This window comes from Somniosus microcephalus, chromosome 5 (assembly GCF_052327205.1).
Source record: "Somniosus microcephalus isolate GS21.2 chromosome 5, FLI_Smic_1.0, whole genome shotgun sequence".
Lineage (NCBI taxonomy): Eukaryota > Metazoa > Chordata > Chondrichthyes > Squaliformes > Somniosidae > Somniosus > Somniosus microcephalus.
The window spans coordinates 162,624,356-162,647,725 of NC_140991.1; the positions used below are offsets into that span (position 1 = coordinate 162,624,356).

Genomic DNA, 23,370 nt, shown 5'->3' on the forward strand with positions numbered 1-23,370 from the left:
CTACTCCATCGAGGAGGTCAGGACCATGACCAAGAGCTGCCAAATCTGCGCCGAGTGCAAACCGCACTTCTATAGGCCGGACAGAGCAAGCCTGATCAAGGCCACCCGCCCCTTCGAACGCCTGAGCGTCGATTTTAAAGGGCCCCTCCCCTCCGCTGACCGCAATGTGTACTTCCTCAACATAGTTGATGAGTACTCCCGTTTCCCCTTTGCCATCCCTTGCCCAGACATGACCAGTACCACGGTCATCAAGTGTCTGAATGACATCTTCGCTCTGTTCGGGTTCCCCAGCTATATACATAGCGACAGGGGCTCATCGTTCATGAGCGACGAACTTCGGCAGTACCTGCTAACAAGAGGTATCGCCACGAGCAGGACCACCAGTTACAACCCCCGGGGGAACGGCCAGGTGGAAAGGGAGAACGCGACGGTTTGGAAGGCAGTCCTCTTAGCACTAAAATCTAAGGGCCTTCCGACCTCCCGCTGGCAGGAGGTCCTCCCTGCAGCGCTCCACTCCATTCGGTCACTGCTTTGTACTGCCACTAATGCGACCCCTCATGAGAAAATGTTCGTTTTCCCCCGGAAGTCTACATCGGGAACCTCGCTACCGGCATGGTTGACTTCTCCTGGGCCCGTCCTACTGCGGAGGCACGTGAGGACGCATAAAACGGACCCCCTGGTCGAGCGGGTGCACCTCCTACACGCCAACCCCCAGTATGCCTGGGTGACATACCCAGACGGGCGGGAGGACACGGTCTCCATACGAGATCTCGCACCCTCGGGTACCCCTGAATTACCACCGTTATCCCCCTTACCACCGTTATCCCCCTTACCACTGTTATCCCCCACCACCCCTCCCAACCCAACCCCTGCAGACGGCATGCCAAAGCCCCAGGAATCTTCGCCAACCACCCAGACACCAGACCCGACGTCGGATGCTGCAACACCACCGCTGCCACCACGACGATCAGGACGTCAGACAAGGCCTCCTGATAGACTTAACTTGTAGTACCCTTCACCCCGCCGGACTTCACATTAAACAAGGGGTGAATGTGGTAAACCACTGTATTGTATATTGCCACCTCTGGGTGGCGCTGTGTATGGAGGCATGCCTCAGCTGACTCCACCCACCACTGTGTGGGTTTCGTTCAGACTTGTTCAGTCACTCACGAAGAAGCATGGTCTCTTCTTAACTAATAAAAGCCTTATTCATCTCTTCTTTCGACTCATCATCTCTTCTTCGACTCATCACCTTTTATGAAGTAATTGATAAGCGTATCAGTTAGTGCGAAGCGTCCCCTGGGATCACGTGAGCAACAGGCAGCCAATCGGAGCAGGGAATGCTCCATTCATAAGTCTTGACAGATAGACCTGTCAAAATGTATCAATGCTAAGGCTGTAAAACTGTACTTAACCTTCAAATAAATTTTTAAAAAACATCACACTTTCTAAATAAACTATAAATGACATTAAATAACTATTTTAAACAAAAATTTAAATTTTTGAAAAAAATAATTTTATAAAAAAACGGGGCTAAAAATAAACTTACCTTGCTTTAAAGTATTTAAAAGTAAAAAACCTGTGGAAAAAATGTTTTAATTTTAAATAATTGACCACTTACCTTTGAAAATGAAGTCCTTACGGCTGCTTTTTACATTTCTAAAATGTACAGACTTACCCGCACGTTAAAACCTGTAAAAAAAAAAGGAAGTTCAACGCGCACGCGCAGACTCCCGCGCGCACGCATTCAACCTCTGAACCCCTTGGTTCAGAGGATCGGATGTGCCGGTTTCCCGCGCATGCGTAGTGCATGCAAGATTCCGGCACTTCCATCGGGTCCACGCGTGAGTACTCCGTCTGTACTCACGCGTTGGGACCCGAATTTCTGGGCCATAAACACCAGAATTCAAATTCCAAAATATAGTGGGGTAGATTTTCGTCTTCGCCTTCTGTACACCAAATAAAAATAGGTGATATTCAGGTCTGAGGTGTTGATTCACAAGTATGGCTGTTAGTGAGAAGTACTATTTGATTTGTCAATCAGTACAAAATAAATGGCCATTTGTTGAGGACTTCCATTATATGGTACACCAGAGGCCAGTTAAACTGGAACAGCCCTTCAGTTTTTGCTTTTTTTTCAGCAGCACTCATTAAATGATAACAACGCTATGTGTAGGCTGTCATTATACTATACAGATGCCAGTCTCGTATGGTATCCACAGAGCATAATCCACCCTCTACAGACCTGAGTTAAACCGCCAGCTGCATCTGTAGGGTTCTCAAAATTCCCACATTCCCCAAAAGTTATGGATGAAAGGGGCCCTGTATGGACAAGTTATTAAAAGGGTACCCAAAAGAAAATGGCTTCTGAAACCTCGTGACAGAAGCCTGCAGGATTTTAAAAAGCAAGGCCCTGCAATGGCAGGCCCACTGAAATCTTGAAACAAAACCTAACATGCATGCATCTGTGTGAAAGACTTTGTCATTTCTAAAGCCAGACAGCTAGATAAACACAGAATATGCATTCTTCATCTTGAAACAGATCGACACAGGATAGACCTAATCTTGAGGCCATTAACTTTCTGCATAATCGGTAACAGCTCAAAGTAGCTACCAAGCCAGGAAAACCCGATTAAACTTCATAAATGACAAACAGCCAGGATATTGAAGCCATTAAACATAAGAACATAAGAACATAAGAAATAGGAGCAGGAATAGGCCAATCGGCCCCTCGAGCCTGCGCCGCCATTCAATAAGATCATGGCTGATCTGATCTTAACCGCCAATCTACTATCACAGAACCATCTCCTGAATCTAACAGAATTAGACACACGAAATAGGAGCAGGATCAGGCTACACGGCCCCTGGGCCCGCTCTGCTACCCACAGGGCCATGACCGATCCGAACCTAGACTCATGTCCAAATTCCTGCCCGCTCCCCGTAACCCTTAATTCCCTTTACTTCTAGGAAACTGTCTATTTCTGTTTTAAATTTATGTAATGATGTAGCTTCTACAGCTTTTTGGGGCAGCATATTCCATGGACCTACCACCCTCTGAGTGAAGTAGTTCCTCCTCATCTCAGTTTTGAAAGAGCAGCCCCTTATTCTAAGACTATGCCCCCTAGTTCTAGTTTCACCCATCATCGGGAACATCCTCCCCGCATCCACCCAATCCAACCCCTTCACAATCTTATATGTTTCAAAATGATCGCCTCTCATTCTTCTGAACTCCAATGAGTAGAGTCCCAATCTACTCAACCTCTCCTCATATGTCCATCCCCTCATCCCTGGGATTAACCGAGTGAACCTTCTTTGTACTGCCTCGAGAGCAAGTATCTCTTTTCTTAAGTATGGACACCAAAACTGTATGCAGTATTCCAGGTGCGGTCTCACCAATACCTTGTACAACTGAAGCAATACCTCCCTATTTTTATATTCTATCCCCCTAGCAATGAAAGCCAACATTCCATTGGCCTTCTTAATCAGTTGCTGCAGCTGCATACTAACCTATTGAGTTTCGTGCACCAGGGCCCCCAGATCCCTTTGTACTTCAGTACTTTCAGTTTCTTGCCATTAAGATAATAACTTGCTCTACGATTTTTTCTGCCAAAGTGCATAACCTCACACTTTCCAGTATTGTATTCCATCTGCCAAATCTCTGCCCACTTACTTAGCCTGTCTATGTGCCCTTGCAGGTTTTTTATGTCCTCCTCACTCACTACTTTCCCCCCCATCTTAGTATCATCTGCAAGCTTTGATATGTTACACTCGGTCCCCTCCTCTAAATCGTTAATATAGATTGTAAAGAGTTGGGGACCCAGCACTGACCCCTGCGGAACACCATTAGTTACTGATTGCCAGTCTGAGAATGAACCATTTATCCCAACTCTCTGCCTTCTGTTAGATAGCCAATCCTCTATCCATGCCAGAATATTACCCCCAATCCCGTGATTTTTTATCTTAAGCAATAATCTTTTGTGTGGCACCTTGTCAAATGCCTTTTGGAAGTCTAAATACACTACGTCCACTGGTTCCCCTTTATCCACCCTATATGTTACTTCCTCAAAGAACTCCAGCAAATTTGTCAAACATGACTTCCCCTTCATAAAACCATGCTGGCTTTGTCCTATTAAATTATGATTATCCAAATGTCCTGTTACTGTCTCCTTAATAATGGACTCCAAAATTTTACCTACCACAGATGTTAGGCTAACCGGTCTATAGTTTCCAGCCTTCTGTCTACAGCCCTTTTTAAATAAGGGTGTTACATTAGCAGTTTTCCAGTCTGCCGGGACCTTTGCCGAGTCCAGGGAGTTTTGGAAAATTATTACCAATGCATCCACAATCCCTACCGCCACTTCCCTCAAGACCCTAGGATGTAAGCCATCAGGTCCAGGTGATTTATCCGCCTTGAGTCCCATTATTTTACCGAGTACCACTTCCTTAGTGATTTTGATCGTGTTTAGCTCCTCCCCCCCTATAGCCCCCTGTTTGTCCAGTGTTGGGATATTCTTAGTGTCCTCTACTGTAAAGACTGATACAAAATATTCATTCAGTGTTTTTGCCATCTCCATATTTCCCACCATTAATTTCCCGGCCTCATCCTCTAAGGGACCAACATTTACTTTAGCCACCCTTTTTCTTTTTATATAACTATAAAAACTCTTACTATCTGTTTTTATATTTTTTGCTAATTTACTTTCATAATCTATCTTCCCTTTCTTAATTAATCTTCTTGTTATTTTTTGCTGTCTTTTAAAGTTTTCCCAATCCTCTATCCTCCCACTAGATTTGGCTACCTTATATGCCCTTGTTTTTAGTCGAATACTATCCTTAATTTCTTTACTTAGCCACGGATGGCTGTCTTTTCTTTTACACCCTTTTCTTCTCAGTGGAATATATATTTTTTGGAAGTTGTAAAATAACTCCTTAAATGTACACCACTGATCATGTATCGTCTTACCCTTTAATCTATTTTCCCAATCCACTCTACTCAATTCCGCTCTCATACCTTTATAGTCTCCTTTATTCAAGCTTAGCACGCTTGTTTGAGATCCAACCTTCTCACCCTCTAATTGAATATGGAATTCAACCATGTTATGGTCACTCATTCCAAGGGGATCCTTTACTAGAACATTTTTAATTAATCCTGTCTCGTTACACAGGACCAGATCTAAGGTTGCTTGCCCCCTGGTCGGTTCAGTTTCATACTGCTCAAGAAACCCATCCCTAATACACTCAATGAACTCATCCTCAAGGCAGCCCTGCCCAATTTGATTTGTCCAATTAATATGATAGTTAAAATCCCCCATAATTATAGATGTTCCCTTATTACAAGCCTCAACTATTTCCTGATTGAGGCTCCGTCCAACAGAGTTGCAACTGTTCGGAGGCCGATAGACTACGCCCACTAGTGTTTTTTTCCCCTTATTATTCCTTATCTCCACCCAAACTGTTTCATTATCCTGATCTTTTGACCCAATATCATTTCTCTGTATTACAGTGATTCCTTCCTTTATTAACATAGCCACCCCACCTCCCCTTCCTTCCTGCCTGTCCTTCCTGATCGTTAAATAACCTGGTATGTTTAATTCCCAGGCATTGTCACCCTGCAGCCATGTTTCTGTAATGGCCACAAGATCATACCCATATGTAGTTATTTGTGCCATTAACTCGTCTATTTTGTTACGAATGCTACGTGCATTCAGATAGAGAACTTTCAAATATGTTTTGTGACACTTAGTTCCTGCTTTTGCCCTTTTTATTACTTTACCTTTTACTCCATACCTTCTGCCCCTTCCTGACACGCTCTGGTTTTTAATTTCCCCACTGCTACCTAAGTCTATGACCTTCTCTGTTGTCATTTTTATTATTTGCTCTTTAGGAACCTCCCCCCCACTAGTTAATTTAAAGCCCTCTCTACAGCCCTAGTTATATGATCCGCCAGGACTCTAGTCCCAGCACTGGCCAAGTGAAGCCCGTCCCAACGGAACAGCTCCCTCCTGCCCCAGTACTGGTGCCAGTGTCCCAGGAAGCAAAACCCATTTCTCCCACACCAGTCTTTGAGCCACGCATTTAACTCTCTAATTTTATTTGTCGTAGCCAAATTCGCTCGTGGCTCAGGTATTACCCTTGAGGTTCTGTATTTTAATTTGACCCCTAGCTGCTCATACTCCTTTAACAGAACCGGCTTCCTAGTCCTATCTATGTCGTTTGTACCAACATGGACCATGACAACTGGATCCACCCCCTCCCACTGCAAGTTTCTTTCCAGCCCAGAGGAGATGTCCTTAACCCTGGCACCGGGTAGGCAACACAGCCTATGGGACTCTTGCTCTCGGCTGCAGAGAACTCTATCTATCCCCCTAATAATACTATCCCCTACCACTACAACATTTCTATTTACTTCCCCCTCTTGAATGGCCCCCTGTTCCACGGTGCTGTGGCCAGGTTGCTCATCCTCCCTGCAGTCCCTGCTCCTGTCCCCACAGGGAGTAAGAACCTCGAACCTGTTGGACAAGAGCAAGGGCTGCGGCTCCTCCAACACTACCTCCTGGATCCCCGTACCTGCCTCACTCATCATCACACCGTCCTGTCCCTGACCATGGGCTACATCTGAATTACTTAACTTCATAGGTGTGACCATCTCCTGAAACACAGAGTCCAGGAACTTCTCCCCCTCCCTGATGTGTCGCAGTGTCTGAAGCTCAGACTCCAGCTCATCAACACGGAGCTGGAGTTCCTGTAGCAGCAGACACTTGTCACAGACGTAATCACCGTGAGCCTGAATGGGGTTCACCGGCTCCCACATCTCGCAACAGTAACACATCACCTGCTCCATTCTATGTAATTAATTAAATTTTTTATTGTTAGTTATGGACACCCTCTGCCCAATTATAGATGCTAGTATCCACTTTAATTTATTGGATTTAAATTAAATCAATCCCTCTAATTACACCAGTTAAATGGTTCACCGACAGTCACTCTGCACCAGAAAGGCCTTATTAACTGCAACCCACAGAGTTAAAGTTTGAAAAGAACACCTAACACCCCACTTACCCTAACTCACAGCACTCTCTGCTGACCTCGCACTCAGTGCTTGCTCGCACTATCAATGGTCTTTTTATACTGTTTGTTTGTTTACAGCCAAATGAGTCACCCCTGCTGATTGGTTAGAAAACTGGTTTTCACTGCCTGCTGTGCCAATTTACTCCTACTGCAGTGTAACCTTGTTTTACTCTTCTTAAACCAACAGAATCCCAAATACTTAACTTTTCCCCTTTACTTAAACTGCTTAAGTAATCTTATCAAGAATGATTTAAAGAGAGATAACAAGTAAAGAACTCTCACACTTACCCAAACTCACAGCACTCTCTGCTGACCTCGCACCTCAAGGAGACAACCATCCCAAAAACAGTTAAAGTGAATGACTGTAATCACTTTAGACGAGCCCACCAAAATTAAACAAAGAACTGACCTGATTTGGCGTGCAGATAAGAGGTGAAGAACTGGAATAATTGTAGGCCCACCGGTAGCCAAGGTCTCTTGCCCCGCTCACTCTTCCTCTCTTCTCTTCCCGCTCTGCTCGACACCGAGGGCGCCCATTACAACACCGGGGGCCAAACGCGAGAGGAGAACGGGACCCGGCTCAACACACACAAGTCACACGGGGCCGCAAGTGGGCAGGCGAGACGAGACGAACGGCAAAGCCGATAAGCAGAGAAGGGCAGCGTAAAGAAGCGTTGGGAACGAGCGGGCACACACCCCGGTAAGCGGACGTTCGATGCATGGGTAGAAGGAGTAGCTGATGACCATGAGCACCGCAGTAACAAACCCAAGCCAACACCATAGACCGCCAACCGAACCCCAACAGCAACAAAACGTTCGACGACCAGACCACCACCAGAAGAACAACCATTCTGCAAGGTAAAGTACCCAACACAGACTTTACTCCCTATCTCTAACGGAGGAAATGAGGGTACTTTACTCAGACGACTCCACCGCCGCGCCCTGGGGCCATGTGACGACGGCAGGCCCCAAAGGACACAAAGAGCGAACCCCAAAACCACAACCGGCTTAATCGACAGGTTTCAAACCGTAAAAAGGAAGCCCATTGGTGAGCATAAATCCCTGGCCCCTCGTAGCTCAATCTAGTTAGGTATTGGGGGTGGGACAAGGGTAGGGGGATTTTAATGTGTTTGTTCCCTCGATGTGCCGTGTGTTCCCCATTCCCAAATAAGTGTACTTTTATATGCCTGTAATTATTCTAGTAATTTTCAGTGTTGTGATTTTATTGTGCCTTTAATAAAAATACGGTTTTCTTGCACCAAACCAGTTGTCTAGTCTATTTCTGTATCGCCACCTGTACCTAAGTCTGGTGTTTAGAATCCAGGGGTGTGGGAGCGATTCGAACTGCTCAGAGACAGTCAGGGGCAGAGCTGACTGGGCACACGCCACCCCCTACACATCTCACTGTGAATCACACTCTTCCCAACCTGAAGAGAGATGACCATGCTTGTTCTTTTGCATAAAGTTCTACTTCCCTAGTGGTTAACTTGTATTGTTCTGATAGAGCATGTGGCAGTATTGGCTTTCTCCCATCATTAAAACTATAATAAAGCAATTTGAAACTTGACTTTGCAGTAGGTTGGAGGTATACTACAAGAAGAGGTCTCTCACCTCTGAGTATCTGAGTACTCAAGAATCAGCTCACCATCTTGATTCCCAGATTATACCACCACTTTCACATCAATGGACATAAAACAACTTTATGTTAATGTGAAAAAAATAATATGGTAGCTTCAATGGCAGAAAATACTGAAATAATTAATTTAATCCTGCTTAGACTAGGAATTTGATGATTAGGCCTTTCTTGGCTAGTTGCAATACAAGAGTGAGGTAGCTTGTGTTGCTAGTTATTTTCAATAAACATGCTTTATTCACATATAGTTAGGTTTTCATGTGTGCAACCTGGACAGACATAAACAAGCAGAATAACAGTCATTTTCTATTGCTTTATAGGGTCCATTTTACAATGTGCACTACTAGTGAGGAGCCTCAGTCCAGGCCACACAGATTGGGAAATTTTAGGTCTGCTGCCCACAATTTTGTGTCCATTAAAATTAATGGATGGAATTAATAAAAATAAACAGATGGAAAATCATTGGTAACATGCCAACAACATCCTGACATACATGGGTGATAGCCAGGACCTCGAAGTGGTCGCACGCATACATAAAGTCACCCCTTATATTAAATACATTCAAAACATCAATATGGTTACAGAATCCCACTAAATTTAGTCTATATGCCAAAAAATTTAAAACACAGTCATGGTGCCATGTTTGCTTCAAACCAAATCTAAGTTAAAATCCTTCAATAACCTGTTGCTTTAAATTTTATCTACTGTTCTTACTTTCTTTAGATTATATATTTACAGGTCATGCAAATGGCAGCCACCCACAGACCAGAATTCGCAGGTATAGGTACTCCATGTACAAAATGCAGTGTGAGAAAAATTGGCAATGCTTATTGCTAAGAAGAACTACAGGTGGGGAGTCTCGCCCATTGGCAGTACATAATCGGGAAATCATGGGACCTCTATCACAATTTGCCGATGTGCACAGCTGCCAAGTGAGGCACCTTGCAGTAGCACACATTCAGAAAATATTCCCTGATGAGTAAAATTGCCTCTTTAAACATTAGAAGCTCATTTGGTTAAAGTAGTGAGTAAGTGAGCCACACAGACCAGGAAGATTCCAGGGGCTAGAAATTCACGGAGGAAAAATTCAGTATCGCCCCGTTTGGGGCGCCATTATCGGCTGTGCACAAAGTTTAGCGCCTGGCATTAATTATCGCCTCCGATGGCAAACTTGGCTTTTATTGCCCCTGGAGCTGATTGGAGCGCTCAATCAGGCACTTCACACATGTCTTAAGGCGCAAAGGCCGAGGAGCGAGGCGCTACCTCAGAGCGCTGGCGAAGCTCATGTGATGTCAGTTAGCAATGGAACACAGACACAATGGCGCCGGCCAGTTCTTAAAGGGAAGGGTCGATCTTGCTCTCCATCCACATCCTGCTCATTGCAGCCTTGAATCCCGGCCTGGAGAGACCTGTACATCAAATCTGCTGGAAAGAACAATGGAGAGGCCCAGAGAAACAGCTCAGAGTGCAGCCCCCACAGTCTCTTCTAAATCGATACAAGGAAGGGCAAATCAAAATGAACCTGCAAATTGTTGCTCAGTACCCAAAACTCCTTCACACAGCGTTGAATCTCTCCAGAAGTCTCTCTCTCTCTCTCTCTCTCAGAATGCATGGTGCAAAAATGTCACCAACAAAAAAAGGCAGGAAGCGGTCGCCTTTAAATAGCGCTCCCCCAGTCCCTTCCTGACTGCAAAACGCTCCCCTCAACCTGTCATTGCTAGCAGCAGGCGGTAAGGCAGGGGGCGCCACTCAATATCTGGTCCAGGGCGCTACTGGGGCATTGTGCACTTGACTGATGTCACGATCTGCCGGTGCAGGAGATCGTGGCGGTAGTATTTAGCGCCGCTGCAAAATATCTAGTTAATTTCGCGAGCGGTGCAAACATCGCCGCGCCCGGGCGCTAGTTGCTTTGCGCCCCATTAGCGCCCTCTTAAGGCGCTAACAGGAGGCGCAAACAACTGAATTTTTCCCCCAAGGGCTCTCCACTCTACACCTGGCTGATTAATCTCCTCCGCAACCCCACCACTCTTGCCCAGCACTCTCATAATGAGAGTCATGCTTCCACCTGGAACATCATTGAGCAGACCATCGGGCTACTGAAGCAACCGTTCCGCTGCCTTGAACGCTCGGGAAGAGCCCTCCAGTACAAGTGTCCGATTTCGTGGTGGTCTGCTGCATGCTTCACAACATGGCTATCATGAGGGCGCAGCCCTTGCCAGCAGGGATTGCGGGACCACCTCATGAGGAGGACAAGAGAGAGGAGGAGGTGGAGGAGGAAGCGGAGCAAGAGGAAGAGGAAGAATTGAGGAGGCAAGCAGCCAATCCCCCTTCTGGACAGGCTTCTGTGAACGCCTCATCAGAGTCTGATTCCAACGTATGAAACCCCAGATCCCTGTTGCTCACCACATCCCCATCATAGCATCCCTCTGTCATGGAATATCACAGCATTCTCCTGGGCACAAAGCTGAAATGAGAGACACCACAATAGATTCCAAAAAAAATGAATATATTTATCAAAAATCAATTCACACATATTTACACCAACGACATGAACTAATCACTCTTGTGCAATCCCTTAGTGCCTGTCGGTCGGGTTCCCTTTCCACTCCTACTGCTCCTACGAAGTGCTCCCCCAGTAGCTGGTGGAAGGCTGCTGAGTTTCCATGGGGGACACTACAGATGGTTTTGCAGGATGACCTCGAGCAGCTCTGGCCCTAGGAGGCCCGGCTGCAGACCGTGCCACTTTGGCATTTGCAGCAACTGGCTGGCTGACAGGCAGCGGCAAGAGCAATGGCGGAGTGGCAGTGATGGGAATAGGAATGCTGTCATCATGAGAGAGGACAGCAGGTTCCTACTCCACTGACCCACTGCCACTCCCCTGGGGTGGCGCCTCAGAATTCCTAGCAATCTGTTGGAGCACAGATTGCTGAGCTGCTGCGACACGAGGCTCTCTGACAGGCTTACCATTGCACCCAGCAATTTGGTGTGCATGCCCATCACCCTTCTTCTGAAGGTCACCCCATCAAGGTCCTCATCTGAGTCCTGTGCAGCAGAACTCGCCCTCCGAGGAGCTGGCCCCCGAGCTACCCTGTCCCCCGGCTTTGCTGCAGCCCACTCGTGCCCGGTGCCTCACCCTGTGCAGATCCCGCTTCTACACTAACCTCTAAAGTATGCGCAGTGTCAGTTTCTGAACTGGTGTCTGTGAGTGACAGATGCAGTGATGCTGTGTCATCTTCTTCTTCTTCTTCTTCTCCTCCCCCCTCGCTCTCATGCATGCCTTGGGGTCAGGCTGGTCTGGTGCTTGTTGCTGATTATCTGAAAGCAGAAAGGTACAAGAGTCGAGTTATAGCGAGGGGAGGGGTGGGCGGAGGTAGCAAGGTATGCATGCATATAGCATCAGTAGCTTGAAAGTGAGAAGAGATTGTGGGATGAGGGGGAAGTGGGATGGGGGAAGAAGATTAAGATTGACCATACCGTTGTTGTCCCCAAGGAGTTCAGCCTCGCTGGTTGCCACGGCCTCTATGATCTGCCCCCCAATGATGTCCAGCACTCTCTCCTCCAGCTGACTGAGGTTATAGATGTTAGCCTGCCCCTCGCCTGTCTGCTGTTGCTCCTTCCGGTTATGCGCAACCTTGGCCTGCAAGAGAAAGAGAACTGTGTGCTTGAGTGTAGCGCAATGTTTTGGGTAATGTGCCTTCCATAGTTGAATAGCTGTCAGTGTGTGCAAGGTGTAAGATGTGGGTGTGAGTGTTGCAGTAGTGGTAAAGTTGTGAGGGTGAAGTGAAGCTCTGATTGTGAGGTGTGAGTGGTGATAGGTAGAGATTGTTGGTCGGTGAGTGATGGGGGTGTGGTGCATTGAGCAGTGTGTGAGACTTGTGGTGCAGATGGTGGGATATAGCATTTGCTGAAGCCTTCACTCACTGTGACCTGCCATGTAAGGTCATTAGAATTCTTTCAACACTGGATGGCCAACCTTGGCACTACAGTACTGGCCGTGACATGGATGGCTATCCCCTGCCACATAATTCGTGAGGTGTGTGGCAAGGGCTTCCTGCCAATGTGTGGGAAGAGGACAGCCCGCCTCCTCTCCATGGCCATGACCAGTGCCTCAAGAGCCGCGTCAGAAAATCTGCGGGCTCTCTCCCTTTGATGACTCTCCGCCATGGCTTTGCAGTACCTTCTTCTTGCAGCTACAGTTCTAAGTGGCTTGACAATGAGGTACTGTAGCATCAATGCACCTTCCCTTTAAGTACTGAATAAAGCCTGTGGTAAACATGACTGGGAATTAGACTGAACCCGATATTGGCCCACCTGTTGAGCGTTAATCCAATGAGCAGCAGTTTAATGCTGAAATCAAGACTATGCTATTATTGTATTCCCCAGCATGCAAACAGCAATGGGTAGATCAATAGCATTTCAAGTTTATTCTAAGCAGTCAAGTTGCTAATCACTGCAAAACAACAATGGCTAAATTTTAAACGGCACTATCACCGGCAATTTCCTTGGGGCGTTTCTCGATCGGCCACAATAACGCCAGCGGAAGATCAGAAACAACCCCTTTTATGTATCTATCTGCGGTTTGCGCCGATCTGCCGCCGAAGCTCTGAGGAAAGTCCGGACCTATAACCTTCAAGAGTTTTACTGTAGATGGAGTGAGTCATTTACATACATTCTAACTTGTCCTCGGGTCGTCCTCCTTCCAGTAACGACAGGTAGCAAATCATTTCCTTCAGTTGAACTACATCTGACACGTCAGTGCTGGCAAGAGAAGATGTTACAGAAGGAGACGAGGTTCCTTTAATCATCTGCAGATCACTGTTTGTTTCAGAGCTCTTAAGTCCTGAAAAATAAAACAAAACACGGTTTTACAAATAACTTTGTGGCAGATGCAAGTTTTTCTTCACTAATTCATCGAGGACAAAGTTCTTTTGCAGTTTTTAAAGTGCACAAAGGCTTTCTATTCAAGACAACATTCGCAAAAATAATGTACATTTCCAAATGTTTGGTTATTATAAAATTGAAGCAGATGAAAACAGATTGGATCAACAAGTTTGCTGTTGCAGTGCTGAGATTAGGAAAGCTGAACAGTGATTGAGTAGCAACTTTTGCATCTGTTTTTATAGTTCCTTCAGAACACAATCAGTTTTATCTCCACTGTTCTCCACTTCCCTTCATTTACCCTGGATTCTTCAGTTGCTTTCAATTTTAAGTCAAAACCAAATTTGAACAGTTTAGTTTCATGAGCTGTTCACCAACAATTTATGTTTTTTTGACTGGAGAGGTAAACTTCTTGAACCTCTGGTATTTCAAACTGAATAAAACATTTCTAAAATGATTCCAGTGCAATTTCCAAGATTGGATCAGCCATGGTCTTATTGAATGGTGGAGCAGGCTTGAGGGGCCGATTGGCCTACTCCTGCTCCTGTTTCTTATGTTCCACAAGATTGCAATCTTACTTTTTTTATGCGAAAAGCACCATTCATGCTCAAGGTATTAATCTATCCTCAGTAAAACACAGCTGAGGCATCATTCTACATTGTGTGTGGAATTGTACGAGACACATCCACAATTTGTCGTGCACTCCAATCTTGTCATCCATCATTTCCCACAATTTTACCTGTCTGCATGGACTCAATACACAATCAATTTTTACTGTGGTAAACCATAAAAAGGAGCAACAGCGTTTTGGTTTTACAAATAGGAGCACAGAGTACGAGTGTAAAGAGGTAACAATACATTTGCACAGGAAGTGGTTAGGCCACAGTTAGAGTATAGTGTGCAGTTGCACCCCATTATAGAAAGAACATTAAAAGCCATACCGAGCATACGGCATAAATTGACCAGGGTGATGCGAGGGATAGGAAATATAGTTATGAGGAGAGAATTGAGATACTAGGGTTATTTAGACTGAAGCAGAGAAGTCTGAGAGGAGGTTTTTAAGATTCAGAGTGATTTTGATCAGGTGAATAAGGAAAGAATATTTCCTCTGCTTCAGGAATCAGTGACAAGGGTCATCAATTTAAAATTGATATGGGAAGAGAGGTTGGGAGAAGTTTCTTTGCACTGAGTTTTTAGGGGATGGAATGCTTTGCTACAGAGATTAGTTAATGCACAGAATAGTGCATTTTTAAGGCAAAAGTAAATAAACATTTGAAGCAGGGGAAGGTACCGGGGAGGGGGGCGTGATCTTCACCTTCACAGCTTGAGTGGTAAACTGGCAGAGCAGATCACCAGCTTGTTATAGATCATTTCCGATTTTAATTTCCATTAAAATGAATGAAAATGGAAATCAGGTTGGTTCTATAACGATGGGCGATCCACTCTACCAGTTTACCGTCCAAGTGGTGGAAATGATCCCCAGGGCTATGTGGAGAGAGGGGCAGCGGAAGTAGTTTTGGATAGCTTTACAAAAGAGTCAGCACAGACATAATGGACTGAATCGCTTTCTATGCTTAGAATCCTATGGTTCTATAGAATGCCCTGAGAATATGAAAGATGCTTTATAAAACTATACTCTTTATTTCTTCAGCTTATATAGTTATTCTTCCCACCCCAGTTATGCCATCATCTACAATAAATTCCTCATGCACATCGACTCACAGAGTTCCCATTCATGCAACTTCATCAAAGTCACATCCAAACCAAGAACTTTAGTGCTACTATAATTTTACTGACAACCCACACTGTGAGTGTGTGTGTGTGTGTGTGTGTGTGATTTATGAACTCTTAAACCTAATCTATTGTTTCTCCTCTTTAAGTAAATAAAAAGTTAATAAAAATTCTAGCTCTTCTTCCAGAACATAATCTGCTGGAGGCCTTTACATTTTGCAGCAAACACTACTTCCTGTCCCAACCCAAATGATGAGTTCCCAATCAGTGTCATTCATTACACCAAGAGTACCATGTCTCATTCACCCATTATCCCAATGCTCGCTGACCTGCATTAGCTCCCAGTCCACCAATACATCAAATTTAAAATTCTCGTCCTTGCATTCAAATCCCTTCAGGGCCTCACCCCTCCCTATCTCTGCAACCTCCTCCATTTCTACAAGTATTCGAGATCTCTGCGCTACTCCAATTCTGGCCTCTTGCGCATCCCTGATTTTCAGCACTCCACCACTGATGGCCATGCCTTCTGCTGCCTAGGCCTTAACCTTTGTTATTCCCTCCCTAAACCTCTCTGCCTGTCTCTCCTCCTTCGGAATGCTCCTTAAAAACTATCTTTTTGACCAAGCTTTTGGTTGCCTGTCCTAATATCTTCTTATGTGGCTCGGTGTCAAATTTTGTCTGATAACACTCCTGTGAAGTTTCACTACATTAAGGGCACTATATAAATGCAAGCTGTTGTTGTAAAGCTATCAACTCCATTTTGAGGCCTTTACTTCACTAAATGACAGCAAGGGCACTCAAACTGATGCCAATGTGTGACAGAGGACTAGAGAGTACCCAATGTAATACCAATTTGCAAAGAAGCAGATAGAGCTAACTCAGGTAATTACCAGTCAGTTAGTTTTATAGCTGTGCTAAGCTGCCCTTTGAATTTCATGCATTATAAGGCTTCAACAGAACCCTTGATAGCTGCTCCATATTGGCTTTTGGGAAGGCCCCAGAGAGAGCAGGCATGCAATTGGTGCAGAGACAGCGGAGAATTGAAACAGAATTCCAGGTGGCAATTCTTTCTGGGCTGTAACTCCCCATGCTTCTATTTTTAGTGAGCTGAATTGCTTGTGGCCTTTTCCTTCATGAGATTCATTGAGGTCCCAAAAATAATGATCAAGCATAATTCCCTAGTATTTGTGCCGGTGGAGGGCATTGGAATGGAATCAAGGGAAGCTCCGTGGGTGCAGCGACTCTTAAATAGCTCGAAGAAGGAATTTTATTTTGTAATGTCTACACTACCTATTTACTGTAGTGTTTTTGTTAGACATTTTCCCATACTTTTGAATTTCTTTTAAATATTATTTTTGGGAAAATAAATTGGCAGCAATTTATTCTCTCTCTTTAAAATAAATTTGTTGGCATTGCATGATAATGTTTTTTGCTAAGTGTCAGCCTTGGCTCAGTGGTAGCACTCTTGCCTCTGAGTCAGAAGGTGATGGGTGCTTTCCCCACTCCAGAGACTTGAGCACATATTTAGGAAGAACTTCAGTACAGAACTGAGGGAGTGCTGCATAGTTGGTGGTGGCATCTTTTGGTTGAGATGTTAAACCAAGGCCACATCTGATCACTCAGGTGGACGTAAATGATTCCTTGTTATTAGAAACATAGAAACATAGAAAAATAGGAGCAAGAGTAGGCCATTCGGCCCTTCGAGCCTGCTCCGCCATTCAAAATGATCATGGCTAATCCTTTATCTCAATACCATATTCCTGCTCTCTCCCCATACCCCTTGATGCCTTTTGTGTCTAGAAACCTATCTATCTCCTTCTTAAATATATTCAGTGACTTGGCCTCCACAGCCTTCTGTGGTAGAGAATTCCACAGGTTCACCACCCTCTGAGTGAAGAAATTTCTCCTCATCTCAGTCCTAAATGTCCTACCCCATATCCTGGGTAGATGAGGGGGTGGAAGCAGGGCCTCAACCTAGAACTCAGTACTACACCACACAGTGGATTTTCCCCCTCAGGGCATCCTGGGCGAGCTCTCTCAGCATGTGCAATGGATCTCGGAGAATGAGTTACAAAGTCATAACTTCATCCAAAGATGAGACCAATGTGCCAGCAGTTTGTTTCTTTCCATTTTACCCATTTCTCAATGAGTCGGTAAATGATGACAGAGAAAGACATCGTACTTCACTGCAAATTAATCACTGCAGGCTCAACAAAGAAAAATTGCAGTAGAATTCAAGTTAATTCCACTTTATATTAATATGTGGCACACGATGTTCCCTCTAATTTTTTGTTGTGCGCGGCCCACTTTTCCAGCAGCAGTAGCTGGTGGGCGGCCTGCACAGGACCTCCCAATTGGTGCGTGGCCATGAGCCCACGTACCTTCGGGGGAACATTGGTGGCACAAGACCCCAGGATTCTGCAGCTTCTTCCATAGATCGGGACTTTAGCATTATTTCAAATATGTGAGGTCGATAATGTGCCTGAAAGGGTGGTGAAAACAGATTCAATCATAGCATTCAAAAGAAGCTTGGATAATTACTTGAAGGGAAACCATTTAAAGGGGGCTGGGGAAAGAGCAGGGGAGTGGGACTAATTGGGCAGCTCTACCAAAGAGCCAGCACAGGCACGATGGGCTGAATGGTCCCTTTCTGGGCTGTATCGTTCCATGATTCTATGTACTAAATCGGGAATAAGATGGTATAGTAAGCAGTTCTGAAAGTGAAGACGGTAGTGTTGTGTATGTACCTTTAAGAGAATAATTGGTCTCAGACTGCAGTACCGGCAGTGACCACCCCTGTATAAAAGGCGCTAGTGAGCCTCTGTTGTTTTCAGTTTCACTATTGACTTCCATCAGTAAAGACTTGTTTTGTTCAACTCCTGCTGTCCGTGTCTCAATCATTCACGGACATAATACTGGTGACAAGCAGATACGAACCTACCTACAGTCTGCACCACCTCCTGGGATCCATTCCTACAGCGAAGTGAGCAGAGGTCGAGGCCAGAAAGAAAAGAAAGTAAGAGGCAGTAGAAATGGGCGTCGACCGTGGGCATCTGCCCCTGTGTTAGCGGAGTTGAAGATTGCTGGAGAAGCTGTCGGAAGCGGGGCCTGGTTCCTGTCGACGATGCTTCAGCTAATCGGGCTCATGGCAGGTAGTACATTGATCCTTCCTGGGCTGCGGCGGTCGCGAACTCGAGCGGGTGGCTTGCAACGGGGCCGAGCAGCGTTGTCGGGAAGAAGAGAGAGAGAGGGTGGAGCACACAGGGCGCGGCCGGTGCTACGAAGCCGGGCTGCGTATAGACCCGAGAAGAGGGAGGCAAGAGTCCCACAGGGTTGTTCCACGACGGGAAAATAATAAAAAAGAAATATTAAACGCGTAAGAAACCGCGAGGAGCTGCAGGTTGCAACGGGAACCGCGGAAAGCAGCGCTAACAACAGCGGGGAAGAAGGCAAAGCGTGGGAGGCGCCATTTTGTTAAATCGGGGAAGAAGGCAAAGCACGGGAGGCGCCATTTTAGACTTGCAAGATGCCGAAGACTGGCTGTATCACTGCTTTTGATAATACAATAGAGGACTGGACCATGTATGTGGAAAGAGTCGAGGTATATTTCGAGGCAAACGAAATAGTGGATGAGAAAAAGGCATCGGTATTGCTAAACTTAATGGGCGCTAGAACGTACGGCCTATTGCGGGACCTGATTACTCCAGCCAAACCGAAGGCGAAGAGTTTTAATGAAATTGTTGCTGTCCTACAGGAACACCTAAACCCTGCACCGCTGTTGATAGCAGAAAGATTTAAATTCCACAGGAGAACTCAGCATAAAGATGAGAGCAATGCTGAGTACCTTACGGAACTACGCAAGCGATCAAAGCACTGCCAGTTCGGAGAAGGACTGGCAGATACCCTACGGGACAAATTTGTCTGTGGACTCCTGAGTGAAGGAACACAGAAGAAGTTACTATCAGAGAAAGAGCTGACGCTAGATAAGGCTTTCAGCGTGGCAGTATCGTATGAAGCAGCAGCCAGGGGAGCTGCAGAAATTCAACAAAAGCCACAGGAATACGGCACCCATGAAATGAGACGGGGATTTGCAAAATGTTATCGCTGCGGCAGAACTAACCATGACCAGAAGGACTACTGGTCCAAAGACAAAATATGCAGGCAATGTGGGAAAATGGGACACATCGCACGTGTTTGCAGGTCTGGGAAGAAGACCAACGACAACAAAAAGGCTACTAAGGGACCGTACAAGAAAGTACAAAAGATGACGGACAGTAGTTCCGAAGACCAGATGAGCGATAGTGAATCCGGGTACAGGAGACTAAGCTGTCTCAAACTTCACAATGTAATCGCAAAAGAGGATCACCGAACCATTTGGGTCACCCTCACGATAGCAGGGTCCCAAGTTAAAATGGAATTGGATACAGGATCAGCGCTAACCGTCAGGAATCGACGAGACTACGAGCAGCTATTCTCACACATACCCTTGAGAGAGACATCCATCGTCTTGACAACGTATACGGGGCAAAAAGTATACCCCAGAGGAAAAATAAGGGTGCCTGTCGAATACAACGGCAAGAAAATACGGAAATTGTATCTCTACATACTGCCAAATGGTGGACCACCGTTATTGGGACGTGAATGGATCAGGAAGATAAACTTAGATTGGCACTCCATTCATGCAATGACGGTGGACGATAAAAAAGATGAAGACGTCACTCCTGGACGATTGTCAACAATCTTAGCGAACGCCAAAGAGGTATTTCAACAAGAACTGGGCACGCTTAAAGGCGTAACCGCCTCGATAAAAATAGAAGAGAATGCAGTTCCCAAGTTTTTCAAAGCAAGACCGGTACCATATGCAATTCGCCCAGCCGTCGAGGCAGAGCTGGAGAATCTGGAGAAGGCAGGCATGTCGTCTAAGGTCGACTGGAGCGAGTGAGCGACACCCATCGTTCCTGCCATGAAGAAAACGTTAAGCAATAAGTCCGGGGAACCAAGGAAGATTCGCATCTGTGGGGATTTCAAGGTGACGGTGAACCCAGTCCTTCACACAGTACAATATCCTCTTCCAAGGATAGAAGACATCTTCGCCTCACTGTCTGGAGGGAAGCGTTTTACAAAAATTAACCTAGCACAAGCATATTTGCAGATGGAGGTTGAAGAGTCCTCTCGGAAGTATCTCACGATAAACACTCACAAAGGTCTTTACCAGTATCATCGATTGATATTCGGAGTAGCATCGGCTCCGGCGATATGGCAAAGAGCGATGGAACAAGTCCTGCAAGGGATTCCGGGGACTCAGTGTTACTTGGACGACATCCTTGTAACAGGTGAAGATGACAGTGAACACCTTAACAACCTAGAACAGGTGCTCACTAGACTACGGGAACATGGGCTACGAGCCAACCGCCCCAAGTGCGAGTTTTTTAAGAAACAGATATCGTATTGTGGCCACGTGATTGATGAAGAGGGGTTACATAAGTCCCCTGACAAAATTGAAGCGGTTGTTAAGGCCCCAGCACCTGAAAATGTGTCGCAACTGAGGTCATTCCTCGGATTGGCGAATTACTACCATAAGTTTTTGCCGAATTTGTCGCCAATTCTGCACCCACTGAACGCCCTGCTACGAACGGCGGTAGCATGGAAATGGAGCGATGATTGTAAGCGGGCCTTTCAGAAGAGTAAGGACTTAATCACTTCAAGGGAAGTATTGGCTCACAACAACCCAGCACTGCCGATCAGACTGGCGTGTGATGCGTCTCCCTATGGCATTGGGGCGGTACTGTCACATAAATTCCTTGATGGTTTAGAGAGGCCGATAGCTTTTGCGTCACGCTCGTTAACTTCTGCCGAGCGTAACTACGCCCAGATTGACAGAGAGGCCCTCAGCCTAGTGTGGGGGGTGAAGAAGTTCAATCACTACCTGCACGGTCAAAAATTTACTCTACTAACCGATCATCAACCTCTTGTCTCCATTTTCAACCCTCAGAAGGGCGTACCGATAATGACAGCACAACGGCTGCAGAGATGGTCCCTTTTCCTAGGGGCGCACCAATATGACATTGAGTACAAAGGAACTAAACAGCATGGGAATGCTGATGGGTTGTCACGCCTACCGTTGCCGACGGTGGAAGAAGAAGACCTTGCAGTGGATCCAATGGAGTTATTCCACTCGACCATAGTCGAATGTCTCCCTGTGACGAATGCAAACATAGAAAAGGAAACACGGAATGACCCGACACTATCACGGGTCTATGATTTAACGGTGAAGGGATGGCCAGCACATGGCGAGCCACTGCTGCCAGCATTCTCGCCGAGAAGAGAACAGCTGTCAGTGTGCAGAGGAACCTTGATGTGTGGATCCAGAGTAGTAATTCCACCTAAGTTGAGTGATAGAGTGCTCAATGAGCTTCATGAGGTTCATCTAGGTGGGGTAAAAATGAAGAACTTAGCCAGAGCGTTTGTGTGGTGGCCGGGAATCGATAGAGAAATCGAAGAGATGACCAAGAGCTGTGCAGGATGCCAGAAGGTCCAAAACGCCCCACCACAAGCTCCTCTGCATCCATGGGAGTGGCCCTCATCTCCATGGCAAAGGGTGCACATTGATTTTGCTGGTCCCTTCATGGACTCGATGTTTTTAATCGCGGTGGATGCACATTCAAAGTGGCCAGAGGTAATAAAAATGTCCTCAACCACCACGGAAAAAACTATCACAGTTTTACGAACCATATTCGCCAGGAATGGGCTGCCTGAACAGATTTGCTCTGACAATGGACCACAGTTTGTGTCTGAAGAGTTCCAGAGGTTCTTAAAGAACAATGGTGTTAAGCATTACACATCTGCCCCATATCATCCAGCCACTAATGGATTGGCCGAGAGGTTTGTCCAAACATTCAAGAAGGCTAACAAGGCAATGTGTAATGAAGATATACCCCTACAACACAAGGTGGACAACTTCTTGTTTGCCTACCGGAATGCGACACATGCGGTTACCAACCAAACTCCAGCCATGATGTTCTTCAATCGAAGACTACGATGCCGCTTGGATTTGGTTAAGCCAAACGTCCGAAGAGATGTGGAGAACAGGCAGTTTCAAAATATGAATGAAAGGCCAACCGGGAGTTTTAAGATAGGTCAACCAGTTTTGGCCCGGGACTACCGCACTGAGAAATGGCAGCCAGGAACGATTTGTACACGGCAAGGACCTCTCATGCATACCATGGACGTTGGAGAGAGCATTGTAAGATGCCATGCTGACCAGATTCTACAGTCACTGGAAAACGTCAACTCCACACCACGATCTGATACACCTGGCAATGAAATCGACGTAACAATTGCAGCTACCGCAGAACCGGTGATATTGGAAGCAGATGAACCAAACAACGACATTGATCCCGACTCAACATTGCCAGAAGAACCTGATACCCCAAAGAGGCGTTATCCAGACAGAATCAGGAAGCCTCCTCAAAGACTGAACTTATAATTGCTTAAACTTAACCAATGTATTTAGCAACCATAATTGTGATTGTAATTAGTTATCATTTAGTTGTTAAATGAATGTTACGTACTGTTTATCTAAAAGGGGAGGAATTGTTGTGTATGTACCTTTAAGAGAATAACTGGTCTCAGACTGCAGTACCGGCAGTAACCACCCCTGTATAAAAGGCGCTAGTGAGTCTCTGTTGTTTTCAGTTTCACGATTGACTTCCATCAGTAAAGACTTGTTTTGTTCAACTCCTGCTGTCCGTGTCTCAATCATTCACGGACATAATAGCTAGGATCCGTGTAGTGTATGTGCTTTAAGTCAGAACTACTTTTTACAGCTCCTGTATACTGTAGTACCGGCAGTGACCACACCGGTATATAAGCTGTGCGCATGCCTCTGTACCCCAGTCTAGAGATTACCCTCCTCCAGTAAAGACCTGTTATTTGTTTATGTACAGCATCCGTGTAATTATTTATCCACTGAACCACAGATCTAACAGTGGCGACGAGTGTTGATGCGAATCTACCTGCAACATAAAAAATAAAAAAAATAGTCGAGTCCAGGAACACGG

General features: G+C 45.7%; 1 protein-coding gene across 1 annotated transcript in view; it reads right to left on the minus strand.

Annotated features, from left to right (window-relative positions):
- Nucleotides 1-23,370, minus strand: part of dgkb (diacylglycerol kinase, beta) — a 1,409,408-nt gene that overhangs the window by 1,260,850 nt on the left and 125,188 nt on the right. Inside the window, exon 3 of the mRNA XM_085988391.1 lies at nucleotides 13,371-13,541. Within this exon, the coding sequence (XP_085844517.1) occupies nucleotides 13,371-13,541 (171 nt within the window). The remainder of the gene's footprint in view (nucleotides 1-13,370; nucleotides 13,542-23,370) is intronic.